The sequence below is a fragment of the Cervus canadensis genome, chromosome 7 (assembly GCF_019320065.1).
Source record: "Cervus canadensis isolate Bull #8, Minnesota chromosome 7, ASM1932006v1, whole genome shotgun sequence".
NCBI classification, from domain to species: Eukaryota; Metazoa; Chordata; class Mammalia; order Artiodactyla; family Cervidae; genus Cervus; species Cervus canadensis.
In genome coordinates this window covers 35,378,653-35,393,216 of record NC_057392.1, presented here as the reverse complement: position 1 = coordinate 35,393,216, position 14,564 = coordinate 35,378,653, and the positions used below count along the sequence as shown (strand labels likewise).

The following is a 14,564-nucleotide window of genomic DNA, read 5'->3' as shown; positions in this document are numbered from 1 at the left end:
TGGCACTAAAAATTACAAATCAATGAGTAGTTTTACCAACAGAAACTGAATTACATTTTGCAGTGGAAATGTGGAATAACAAACTTAATACTAGGAGGAGATTTATTTATTATTTAAAATGCTCCAAGTTGTGGGCAAAACAAACATAAACTGCTTTCCATTCTCATTATCATGTCATAAGACTACTTTGCTACAGGTAGCTAGTTACGTGATATCTGAATCATCACTCAGAAGGATTTATACATGCAAAGAGCCACGGTTGATGTTTCTGAGAAATGTTCTAAAAGCAATTACTAAAATTTAAATCACATTAACAGACATTTAGGTATCACAAAATAAAACCTATAAACTTTATAGCCTTTTAACCTCAGATTTAACAACAAAAAAAATTTAAGACATGTAACACTATCTATCCATTTACATAATAATTATCAAATTTAGATAATAAATGTCATAGTAACCCTTATGATAGAAGTATTGCCTCAGTCTTACAGCAGGTATGAAATCTTCTAAAGACAGAATTTACATAGGTGAAGAGAAACTTGTGTATTTCTGCTTAAAACACCTTGAAAAGATATTAACTGATATTAGGGATTTTTTACTATTATGATTATTATGTATTACTCACCAGGTCCTGAGACCCCATGCACATATCCAAATGTGCTTTCTTTATCTTCATCACGTATTTTGGGGAGCTTGGAGAAATCCATCATGTTAATTTACCTATGATAAAAAAAGTAATTAAGTTATAATTAAAAACTTTAAAGCAAAAGAACCAATATAGGTAGTGAACTCTGGTGTATACTTGAGTTATTACCACTTCTTCAAAGTAAAATAGAATATAAAATTCTTAAGATTTGGTTAAAATTACCTCATTCTTGGATAGTCTACAGTTATTACAACTGTAGTTGTATATAGTCTACAGTTATGAAAACTCAGAATTGTATCCCTATACAAGGTATTCCATAGAAAATATCCCATGGACTATAAGAAGGAATGTGATGTCTTTCCAATGGCTTTTCTAGCCCTGTAACATCTTGCCCTGCCATTTAGCTCTCTGACTTCCTCAACTACTTTATCATGCTGCATAAACATGGAACTCTGTTATTACTCAAAACACATACACATCCAGCCTCAGGGTCTTTGTACACACTATTACCCTTGTCCAGAGTACTCTTCTCCTGGATGTCAGCTCCCATACCCCCTTCAGGCCTTCACTCAAATATCCCCCACTCTGAGAGGCTTTTTTGCCTATCTGCCCATCTATTCAAAATTTTAACATACCTCCCTCCTTCCCTACTTTATTTTTTACCATCTAACAAATTATATCTTATGTTAAAAAAAAATGCTTAAATGAATAATGTATCTTTAAAATGTTTCTGTGATCATCCTCACCCCCTAACACCTCCCCCCCACCCCCCACCCCCACCTTTAGCAGAATACAGAACAGTTTAGGAAATTTAGTTCAATTTATTTACTTTAAGATGTACAACCTGAAAAACCCAAACAATGTATTAAGTCTAAATAGAAAACTAGTTACAGATCCCAAAGTAGAAAGTTTCTTTGTAACTGCTGTAACTTTCTAACTTATTATGGACAATTTAATAAAGGAAATAAAATACATGCACAGATAAAAAGCTAAATAATGTCTCCTAACAACCTTAAAGAAAAGGTCACAGACCAATATATAATAAAGTACCAAATAATATATACACTTATTTACTAAAAGTTCAAAGATTAGCACATTCATGGAAAACATCTTGAAGATCAGGGAGAATCAGCAAAAGAAAAGGAGGCCTGCAAAGGCATTCCAGGTGGAGAAATAACGAACAAGAGAAGGGAAATAAAAATTTCAGGAGAGTTAATGGACCAGCCTGACTGCAATAAAAAACTGCACTGTTACTGCAACAGTGAGAAATAAGGATTCAAAGGTAGAGATTACTTTGTGGGTCTAGAGACGAATGCCTAGTGGACTTTATCCTACAAACAAGAGGAAACAACCAACAATAGGAAACAACCAAAGATTGTTATGAGAAGAATGCTGTTTAATCAATCAATTAAGAGGAGAGGGGAAGTGGGCATGACGAGAAGTTGAAAAGCTCTGGAAACAGTATGGGTTGTGTCCAGAGCTGTCACCAGACCCTTGCTCAAAACCAACCAACCCCTCCCTTGAGCAGGAACTAATGTATCTTTAATCACAGGGTCTGGACACAGAGGAAGTTATAGGGAGAGAAAAACAAAAAACTGGATATCAAAAAACTGAAATCAAGATGGTGATGAATTTGATCTCCAACAGACCCTGAATCGCTTTCTACAGTGATTTTTGTTTTACTACATTGGTGTACAAAATGACACTCCTACCTGCAGCCATGACTGGAAGTCACTGACCAAAAATGGACAGAAAGGTGGTGGTGTCCGTTTCCAGGAAAACCTTGCCTTTTTCCCAGAAAACTAATGCATATACTTCCCCATCATTAGTCTTGCTCTCCCTATTGTCTTTATTCCTTGAAAGCAAATCCCTCTTGCCATTATGGAGAAGGCAATGGCAACCCACTCCAGTACTCTTGCCTGGAAAATCCCATGGATGGAGGAGCCTGGTAGGCTGCAGTCCATAGGGTCGCGAAGAGTTGGACACAACTGAGTGACTTCACTTTCACTTTTCACTTTCACGCACTGGAGAAGAAAATGGCAACCCACTCTAGAGTTCTTGCCTGGAGAATCCCAGGGACGGCGGAACCTGGTGGGCTGCCGTCTATGGGGTCACACAGAGTCGGACACGACTGAAGCAACTTAGCAGCAGCAGCAGCAGCTTGCCATTAAGGGGACAATTTGACTACTGAACTAAGTTCCCACTTCTCCATTCTCTGGCCACTGAATAAAGTTTGTGTTGCTTCAATTACGCTTTGGTTTCATTTTTTGGCTGCCGGAACACGAAAGGGGGAATAAAGCCTTCCCCATGGAGGCAGGGGGTCTCAGTGGGCTACAGCCTGAGCAGGGTACATACAACTTAATTTGGTTAACAAATGGACTCAATTCATTAACTGTTTACCAAGCTCCTACCAAGGAAAAGGTACTGTGTTAAACTTAGGGAATAAAGATTGTGAGTAAAAGGAGTTTTCACTAGCTTTAAACAACTGTACCATAAAGCAAAAGTACTTAAGTGTTCAAAATGACAATACACAGGGAGCAGAGGAAAAGTTGACTCAGTTGTGGGAAATGTGTAAACCAACAGGGATGAGTTGGCGGAACCAGTAATTGGAAAGGAAGTTTCAAGGCTGAGTTGAGTCCAGAAAGAAAGAATACAGAACAAGAGGAAAATCAAACCCCGAGCCTTGGGGATTCACTCAGGCAGGGTAGAGTAATGTTTTCCAGTCTTTCTGGAGTCACTGAAGGATCACTACAGAATCCTACACTTCTTCGAATATGATCTGTAATCCATTAACCAAGGTGGCTTCCCTGATAGTTTAGCTGGTAAAGAATCTGCCTGTAATGCAGACCCGGGTTTGATACCTGGGTTGGGAAGATCCCCTGGAGAAGGGAATGGCTATCCACTCCAGTACTCTGGCCTGGAGAATTCTATGGACTGTATAGTCCATGAGGACGCAAAGAGTCAGACATGACTGAGTAATTTCCACTTTCAACCAAAGTGTACCAAAGCAGAGACATTACTTTGACGACAAAGGTTTGTCTAGTCAAAGCTATTGGTTTTTCTAGTAGTCATGTATGGATGTGAGAGTTGGACCACAAAGAAGGCTGAGCACTGAAGAATTGATGCTTTTTAACTGTGGTGCTGGAGAAGACTCCTGAGAGTTCCTTGGACAGCAAAGAGATCAACAGCCAATCCTAAAGGAAATCAATCCTGAATATTCATTGGAAGGACTGAAGGCAGGAGGAGAAGGGGACGACAGAGGGCTAGATGGCTGGATGATATCACCAACTCAATGGATATAAGTTTGAGCAAGCTTCGGGAGATGGTGAAGGACAGGGAAGCCTGCCGTGTTGCAGTCTGGGGTCACAAAGAGTCAGACACGACAGAGCAAATGAACAAGAACAACAAACCAAGGTGTCGAGCAATTTGGGAGGGGAGTATAACAGTAAAGTGGAATTCTGGTTTTATATTCTTGGTACTTTCAGAAAGGGGATGGTGGACAGAGCTAACAGGGAAGAATTAAAGAGTGATTAAAGAAACAAGCAAGAGTAAAAACAAAGATCAAAACCATATGGCAAAAAAGGAGACCTTCCAAGTAAGAAGGATATGAGCAAAGGGGCAAGATAAGTACCATATACCTTAAAGATGATAAAAGATGGTGATAGATAAGAGACTATCATCATTTTGGTCATTTGTTGGCAAAGATGAAGTCAGTGCCTAAGTCACTGGAAATCATGAAAAAATATTTATTATAGTCACAAATGTCAGCATAAAGGATCAAGAATTTTGGATTCTGTAGGAAAATTAAATTGGAGGAAGGGCAGTTGAGGGAGGAAGTAAAGAAAAGGGGAAACTGGTTTATTAGCATTTTCCAGCCTCCTAAAGATGCAGAAGGGATTGCTGAGTAAGGAGGAATGGGACTGCAAAAGATTAGAATTAAATTTTAAAAGATGGAAGTTTTTTTAGAAACTACTTAGATAAGAGAATAAACAAAGTTTAAAGATAAGCATTTATTTGAGAGATGGGTTAGGCAAAGGCTTTGAAGTAGTGAACAAGCAAAGGAAGTCAAATTTTAATCTTCAGAAAATCAAAGATTTTCAAAGTCAGAAGAGAAATTTATAACAATACAGTCTAACTTCTTCCTCAAATATGGTTATTTCCTATGATACATGGTCATCTGCCTATTAAAGTGGAAACAGCATGAAAAACTGAGTCACACTTAGGAAAGATCCTAATTCTACCAGTGACAAACAGCAGGAGATCTTGGACAAATCAGAATCTCTTTGTATCTTCCTTTGAAGTACCCCTACCCTGGGGTTATGACTAAATTACAGTTTTGTCAAAAATGTTCCTTGTGAGGTGTAAAATGCTTACAAAACTCTCATAAGTAATACCTACTATTTAAACAGGGCTTCAATTTTTAAAAAACTATTCTATTTTGAAAAATCTCCTCTAAGAGGGTTGTTTTGTATCCAACCTAAATCTATTAACACTTGCTCATAACCTGTACCCTCTGGCCCTGTTTCTTCCAACTACTGTAGCCACACTCCCTCTCCAAGGAAATTCTCTTTAGTGTCTTCAACTGTCCCTGAAAGGACAGCCTTTTTCAGCTCTTCCTCCCCTGAGGCTATACCCTGTTCTCTAAGTATTTTACAATGTCACTGTTTCTTTTAAAACAGAGCAAATAAAATTAAAAACTATATTCTAAATGTCATATGAGTAACTCTTCAAGAGTACCACTTTATCTATTCTGGCTGCTTCTTTTTATTGAGAAACAGAGACCAAGGCTTTGAGTCAGACAAATTGAGTTTGAAATTAAAAACTGTGCCCTTAAGCAAATCAAATTCTTTCAACCTTTTGAGACTCATTTTATTTGTAAAATCTACTGGGATTGTTGTGAAGCACCAAACAGTAAGCCTAATAGAAAATACTGATAACTACTAACTCTATTCTGTCAGTGTAAGTTAATATTGCCTAATGTGACACCACCCTTATGGCAGAAAGTGAAGAGGAACCAAAAAGCCTCTTGATGAAAGTGAAAGAGGAGAGCAAAAAACTTGGCTTAAAGCTCAACATTCAGGAAACTAAGATCATGGCATCTGGTCCCATCACTTCATGGGAAATAGATGGGAAACAGTGGAAACAGTAGCAGACTTTATTTTTTTGGGCTCCAAAATCACTGCAGATGGTGACTGCAGCCATGAAATTAAAAGATGCTTACTCCTTGGAAGGAAAGTTATGACCAACCTAGATAGCATATTTAAAAGCAAAGACATTACTTTGCCAACAAAGGTCTGTCTAGTCAAGGCTATGGTTTTTCCAGTGGTCATGTATGGATGTGAGAGTTGGACAGTGAAGAAAGCTGAGTGCCGAAGAATTGATGCTTTTGAACTGTGGTGTTGGAGAAGACTCTTGAGAGTCCCTTGGACTGCAAGATCCAACCAGTCCATCCTAAAGGAGATCAGTCCTGGGTGTTCACTGGAAGGACTGATAATGAAGCTGAAACTCCAATACTTTGGCCACGTCATGCGAAGAATTGACTCACTGGAAAAGACCCTAATGCTGGGAAGGATTGGGGGCAGGAGGAGAAGGGGACGACAGAGGATGAGATGGCTGGATGGCATCACTGACTCAATGGACATGGGTTTGGGTAGACTCTGGGAGTTGGTGATGGACAGGGAGGGCTGGCGTGCTGTGATTCATGGGGTCGCAAAGAATTGGACACGACTGAGTGACTGAATTGAACTGAACCAAACCGAACATTCTTATCTTCTTGTTATTTGAACCAAATCTAGCCAAGTGGCTAGTTTTTTCCCTTAGTTATTATGTGTGTTTTACCATAGCTTTATTTGCTAAAATGAAACAGATTTTAAGCATCAGTGATATGCCAAGTGCAGTATTATAGATTGAAAATACAATGGAGTAAGACACAATCTCTCCCCCAAGGAGTTTCTAGCCTGGTGGGATAAAAAGCAAACATAGTTACAATAAGTTGACAAATGTACTCTCATAGGAGCAATGCAGAGTGATTTAGATAAAGCAGAGGATCTGACCTAAACTTGGGCAGGACAAGAGTGACTTAGAAAATAATAAACTGAAACTTGAAAGATGAATAAAGAGACATTAGAGTATACAGTAGAACTTTCTTATAGATGCCTCAAATCTCCTAGGGGTCACAAAGGTGTTCTGAAATGTTTATGAGGCAATAATGGTATCTGTTCTGATTTTTAAAATACAGGTATTTACAACTTTTCCCTTTAAACACTGACAGCCTCCAAATGTATGAGCAATAATTTGTGGAAATCAAATGAGTTTGTTCATGATTCAGCTGCCTTGTGGATATATTACTCAGCTGGATAATTCTAGCCACCATAGGAAACTGATGATTCTCTAGTTTTCAACTTTATTTTTAGGCTGCTGCTGCTAAGTCGCTTCAGTCGTGTCCGACTCCGTGCGACCCCATGAATCACAGCATGCCAGCCCTCCCTGTCCATCACCAACTCTGGGAGTCCACCCAAACCCATGTCCATTGGGATTTTCCAGGCAAGAACACTGGAGTGGGTTGCCATTTATATGTTGTTTAATTTATGCCAAAGACAGCAGGCATTAAGAACACTGACATCAAACTAATAAGAAAATCAAAAGTCTTAAGTGATCATTCTATATATATTTTCTTAGGTACACTTTTTACCAGATCCACAAATTTGCATTCATCTGATTAATATTATATCAAATCAAGATGATCCTGTTTTTAAACAAATCAGTGTTTACAACAGCCAAGATATGGAAGCAACCTAAGTTCCCATTAATAGATGAATGGGTAAAGAAGGCGGGGAACACATAAATAATATAACATTGTTGTTTTTTAGTTGTTTTAGTGTATGTGCTGCTGAAGCGAGCACTGTTTTTTAGTTGTTAAGTCCTGTCTGACTCTTGTGACCCCATGGACTGTAGCCTGCCAGGCTACTCTGTCCATGGGATTACCGTAGCAAGAATACTGGAGTGGGTTGCCATTTCCTTTTCCAGGGGATGAACCTGCATTTCCTGCACTGGCAGGCGGATTCTCTACCACTGAGCTCCCTGGGAAGCCCTACCACTTTCCTCAGCCATAAGAAAGAAGGAAATCTTGCCACTGAGCCTAGAGGGTATTATTCTTAATGAAATAAGTCATATGGAAAAAGGACAAAACTGTCTGAGTTCTCAAATGTGTAATCTTAAAAACAAAGCAAATGAAGAAAGATTAATAAGACACATGTAGAACCATGGATACAGACAGGTGGCTGCCAGAGGAAAGACAGGTGGGAGAAAGACAGAAATGTGAGATAAGAGGTACAAACTTCCAGTTGCAAAATAAATGAGTCACAGGCATGAAATGTACAGTGTAGGGAATATACTCAATACGTATAAAACTAGAAGGAAAAAAAGTCAGTGTTAAGAGGACAAAAGTATGACGGTTTCCAAGTAATTTAGCTTTCTGTACACCATTGTGCAACATGCAGAGACGTGGTTACAAACATATCCCAAACCCAGCTCTTAACCAGCAGTTAAAGGTGGAATTGTGAGCGCAGGCAGCCTAACTACCTGACTCCAAAGCCTATGATCTTTAAGTACTGCACTCAGCCTCCAAAATTAACTAGGCTGATTTCTATTATAAACATCTAAACAATCCTATGTGGTACAGAGGACAACAGTCTCTCTCTCAAGACATATGTTTTATTATATTAGGGACAGAACTGCAAAATCCAGATTCTACTTCAAGGAAGGACAAGGGAGTGGAAAGTCAACAGCTGGCAGCCCTTCAGGGTCAGATTCAAAGAGCTGCCTTGCCCACATTGACACCCTTCACAGAGCAACCTGAGCTGGGTGACCAAGGAAAGTGGAGGTATATATATGAAGACCCCATCCTGTCAGTCCAATGTGGGATACTATCACAAGCAATAAATGCTCAGTCCAGATCACTCCACCTGGTTGGCTAAGGCTCTGCAGGGCTTACCTTGAAACTTCTGCCAAATTCTGCTCCTGCCCCCTTCCTCTCACTGTGTGTTGATCCCTAAGAAACACCTTATACACCAGACTTCCGTCTAGACATCTGATTTAAGAGAATCCAAATCTTTAAACAATGAGTAAGCTGAATAATTGCTCCCTGGATAACTGAAGCTTAAGACTCACACCTGAAGCACAACAATATTTGGCTTGTTTTCTGTTTTAGTAATCTTGAAATGGAAAAAAAAAATACAAAAGCGGATTTAGAAAGCAGAGGCCATATGACAGTTCTCAGGTTAAGTCAAGCAATTAGTATAGAGGTCAGGTTTCCATACAACCGAAGTCTTAGTTTCTAAAAAGAACTTGTTCCTCCTCCTCCAACATAAACCTTAGATACAGCCCATCACCAGTAGTTACAGGGGAAAAGTCTAAGGTACTATTTTCTGATACTGGAAAATGTTTCCTTGCTCCAGAAGTTGCAGGCTCCAACCTCTTAAGAGTTAAGCACTTTGAGAAACTTCCAAGGATTAGTCCAAGGTAACAGACTCTCTTGAACATTAAAATTTGTAATTCCTGCAGCCCTGACATAAGGATACACATACATACAGATGGATAGATAGACACTATAATTCTAAAGCTTTTTCACCAAAATACCCCAACTGCAGAAAAACAAGTAAACCTTAAATAAATAAATATCCTCCCACCAGAATCTTGACAGACAATAGGACAATGTTATAGCAGTCAACTGTAATCAGGGAAATTCTTTGTATGCTCTTGTATATCCTCTTAATCCAAACAAGTTTTGCCCTCTCCTTCATGATACACATGTATGTTTTACAAGAAAAAGATAGAAGTACTTCCTTTCCACAAATAAAATAAAAATGGTAAAAAAAAAAAAAAAGATGAATTAGGCAGACATATTGACTTAATCACTGAATTGGGCAAAGCATATAGCAGTTTAATAGACATGGCCATATAACATACTAATTTGTATCCACTAATCACCCATCATTGTTATCTATGAAAAGAGTGAAAATAAAAAACTCCACTAAAATCTGCTTCACTACTGAATGCTTATGTCTTTCCATGAAAAAGCATGGGCTTTTAAAAACATTTTAAGATAAAAAAATCTCCTGAAACAGTTTAACTTTGCAATAAGCAAACTATACTTAGATTATTAGATTATAATAATCTATAAAATTATAGATTATAATCTATAAAATTAGATTATACTGTAAATTAAACTTATGCCAAATCTCCATAAGATCCAAGCAATCATGATGTGATTTAATGCTACATCAAGTTTTATATGCTATGTAATAACTCTTTTCTAATATAGTATGCAACTATTACTGATGCTTTCAATTGTTTAAAAAATAAAAGCGTGATATTTACTTTAAAAACCATTGCTTTTATGAAAACAATGTGGTAATATGTACCTGCACTCACAGAGAATAAACTCAAATGATTATATTCTAAACAATGCCTTAAAAAAAAAAAATAAACAATGCCTTTAGCTGTTGGACTCCTGTTCTAAGGATAAAAAGTAAATGCAATTAAAACCAATATTCTAATAGCCACAAACTGAAACAGTACCCCTCCCCCGTATTTGTGAAAGATTAAAAAAAAAAGTCATGCTGTAGACAGGGAAAAATCCAGATAGCACAGGCAACCATCCGATTTAATGAGTCATCAGTCTCTCCCCCACACTGCAGAACACCGCAGTGGTAAATCACGACATCAGAGGCCCACTTCTGTTCCTTCTGTCTTACAAGATCCCTTACAAATTGCTACTGGTTAATGCACAACACGTAGTGATTTCATTATCCCAGAAATGTTTTTAGTACCAGTCTTAGATGATACAGGTGTTGGGGGCAAGAGTGAGGTGTTATGTAAAAGCTAAATATCAAGGTTCCAAGACAATATTTTATTTAAATACAAAATCGTTCACGAATACTGGGACACTTCATTAATAGTGTAACACTTAGAAAAATACATTCCACCCAACTGATTGAAGACTATTTCTTTCTGAAGATGAAGAAAAGCAAATACTTATTTTCATACACAGTTTATCTCCTTGGGACAAGGCATCAATATCCTGTTTAATATTTTCATGCTTGCAGAATTGGTACAATTCCAGCTAATAACATTACCTTATATTTATATAGTACAAAAATAATTTTGTGAAGCACCTTTCTATTCATTTTATTTAATCTACCTACTGAACAACGCCATGAGAAAGACTTATGTGGCAGATTACTGACTGCCACATTAGTTCCCCCCTTTTATCTTGTGATAGCAAAACCTTAAATATCAAGGTATTATTCCAGTACCCTTGGCAATGACTGGTTTGGAAATGAGCATGAAACAATGTTCTCACCAGTAAGAGGTAGGGCAAAGTCTATTGGGGACCTTCTGGGAATGATTTTTTTGTTCTTTTAAAAGATACAGGCCATGAGAAACACTTACTCCCTTGGAATATGGCAACCCACTCTGGTCACCTGTATGGGACAGGCAAGCCATTTTAGGACCTCGAAGGGAGCAAATCTAAGCAGACAGGCCACCTTGCTAAGAACAGCAAAACTGAAAGACAGAAAGCATCTAGGCCCTTGTTTTCTTTCTTGGTCCACTGAATCTAACATAATAAAAAGGAGAGGGCTTCAAGAATAAATATTTTTACACAATATACACATTTCAAAATGCTACTTTTAAAAAAAATAGGCCAAAAGGTTAAGAATAAAGGTGAATATAAGGTCACTATATAACTAGCTTATAAAAATTACTGAGATGAATTACAGGAAATGTGCAGGCACAAGTGGGAATCAGAATAGAGAAGTACAGAATGATCACAAATGGCAAACTGGACTAACAGAATCAGGAACGAGTTCTTCCTACCACAATGAAATCTTTTTGAGTGCACAAACACATACATCCCTTCACTTATCAAAATACAATGAATCCTGTATAAGAAACAGAAAAGGTAAAAGCTCCCGTGGACAATTAGCTGGGAAGAGAATTCAAAATGTATCCACTACATATGCTTATGGTTTGATGACAAGCTTATCCATAAACAACCTTTATAGCATTTCTAGAAATAATCACAGATTCCTTTCACTTCAAAATTTTATAAATAAAATTGAGCTGAGTGTAATATTCTGTATTAACCAGAATAACAGAATACTGTATTTAGTGTATAAGTTCTATGGTATGAATTTATAGGCTAGAATCCTATGACCAATGGTAAAACTGTCATACGAACAGACTCTGGTATCCCTGCCTTCAAGGAGTATATTTATCTTTTTTTTTTTCTCCCTTCCCTCCACACTGCACATCAGTAACTCAATTAAATATGTTCTGAAATTAAAAACAGATATAAACTACCACTTGTTATGCACACATCACACTCCTGACATTGTGCTATACAAGAAACGCATTTCATTAACCCTTAACAACAGTTGTAGGAGGCAGGTATTGTTTGATTAGGAAAATAGGTTTTGAGACTTAAGCAACCCACTCAAGATGAGAGCTATGGAGGAGATTAATACCAAATAATTCAAAAGACCTTATTTTAGCCAGTAACTTTAACCTTTATTACCTTAAAAAATTAGGCTTCCCTGGCGGCTCAGTCGGTAAAGAATTTGCCTGCAATGCAAGAGACCTGGGTTCAATCCCTGGGTTGGGAAGCTCCCCGGAGGAGGGCATGGCAAACCACTCCAGTATTCTTGCCTGGAGAATTCCATGGACAGAGAAGCTTGGCAAGCTGCAGACCATGGGGTCACATAGAGTTGGATGCAACTGAGTGACTAATACTTTCACCTTAAAGGACAGCCTGGGATGTCTCTTTTCCATTATTAACTAACTCTATATTAGAATAGCAAAAGGGAGATGAAAAAGACATGACAGAACAGACCATTCACAAACTAAAGAGCAAGTAGAACAACCAAGAATCAGCTGTTCCTAGAATATCCATCTTCTAAAGAACTAAGATTTCTAAAGAATAATGCATAATGCTATATTTTATTAATGCCTAGGTTTATAACACAACATAAATAACTGAAAATAATAGTAAAAAAAAAGCTGCAAAGTAAATGGGCATATTTGGAAACAATAATACTAATGAAAACAGATCCAACACAATTTTGCTACAGGAAATAGTAGTAGAAAATTTCTGGCTAATTGACTGTCATAAATTTGGAATAAAAAAGTTATCTAAACAATACCTGAGAAATTCCTCTTATTCTTATTTCTAAAATAAAACTTACTAAAGAGTTAAAAGTTATAGTGAAGCTAACATTAATAGCCCATAAGGCTTCTAAGTGAATTTTTAGCATATTTCTTGGTTTCAAGTTACAAAGAAAAAAACAAGTCAATGATTTTATACTTTAACTTATCAAGAATGTAAACAGCTGAGAAGACAGCTAAATGATACAAACAGTAAAGAAAACAAGCATTTATTATGTTGTTGCTATTGTTTAGTCATTAAGTTGTGTTTAACTCTGTGCAACCTATAGCCTGCAGGCTCCTCTGTCCATGGGATTTTCAGAGCAAGAATGCTGGAGTGGGTTGCCATTTCCTTCTCCAGAGAATCTTGCGAACCTAGGGATCAAACTCTGGTCTCCTGCATTGGCAGGTGGTTTCTTTACCACTGAGCCACCAGGGAAGCCCATTTATTATGTACTTTTCCTTAAAGTTTATTTACAGAAGCAATACACTTATAACTTTTTTTTTTATACTTATAACTTAAGGAATACCTAAAGAAAATTCTCACAACTTGAATACTGTTGACCCTGATATTATTTCCTCCCCATTTTTTTACATAACTATAATCAATACTATAATACAACTTTGTACATTGTTAATAAGCATCATTTTAAACTGTCTAATAGTTCATTAAATGGATACCACAGTTTAACAATCTTCTTTAAACTACAGTAGTCCACTTTTTGTTTGTTTGTAGTTTTTATGGTTTCCCATTTTTTGCTATTTTTATTTTTTACATTTTGCAAATACGTTCATTCACAACTCACTGACTAGGTGAAGCCAAGGTAAAGCAACCAACTGAGGATCCATACTAATACTCTTATGCTGCTGTCTCACAAGGGAAATTCTTACACATACACTCTTGCCTAGAAGTAATACCATATTTCATCTAATCTAAGATACCATCAATTATAATATATTCAAGAACTATTAAAACCCTACATATTAAACTATGGCACATCAGAAACTGCAGGACAGATACCAGTTTCAACTATAAGATATGGGTGGGGGGAGTATGTCCTAGGAATGATAATATATGGTATTAGAACTAAATATAGCACAATAATGTTTATATAAAAAGAGGTCAGACTTGCCAACCTTCATTGGAATAAAGACCTAAGAAATAGAAAAATTATGATCTCTATACTGCTAGAAACAGTCTACAAGATTCTGCACACTGCAAGGGAACTCTGTATAGTCTTACTGCCTCAATTTATGTATAATTAAAAGTTATTACTAATATTTTAGACTACTGTAGATTTAAAGTGACAAATCATCAAAGAGCTACACTCTAAGAATAGAAAATAGACAAGAAAAAAGAAAAAACCACCAAAAAAAGGGAAAAAATAGACAAGACTTTATGATTTGATTAATGGCCATTAAAATGACCTACAACCATCAAAGGTCAACTTGGGTTTATTATTTTGTAAGAAATGTGGGAAGCAATTTGGCAATACATAACAAGGCCTTTAAAAATGTTCAAACCTTTTTATTTGTAAACAGTACTTCACAAAATATGTTCGCTATGTATATAAGGATTTATCTATATGTGTGTGTTTGTTTATTTTCGGTGCTGCATTGAGTGGCTTATAAGTTCTTAGTTCCCTGACCAGGGGCTGAACCCAGGGCCCTCAGCAGTGAGAACATGGCGTCCTAACCAATGAACCACCAG

At 37.1% G+C, this 14,564-nt stretch overlaps 1 protein-coding gene across 2 annotated transcripts in view; it reads right to left on the bottom strand.

The window, feature by feature from the left end:
- The window catches only part of ATP6V1A (ATPase H+ transporting V1 subunit A), a 58,552-nt gene that overhangs the window by 29,810 nt on the left and 14,178 nt on the right, over positions 1-14,564 (bottom strand). For both annotated transcript variants that reach the window (XM_043474869.1, XM_043474870.1), the window contains exon 2: positions 629-723. In XM_043474869.1, coding sequence (XP_043330804.1) covers positions 629-713 — 85 coding nt within the window. In that variant the 5' untranslated portion in view covers positions 714-723. The remainder of the gene's footprint in view (positions 1-628; positions 724-14,564) is intronic.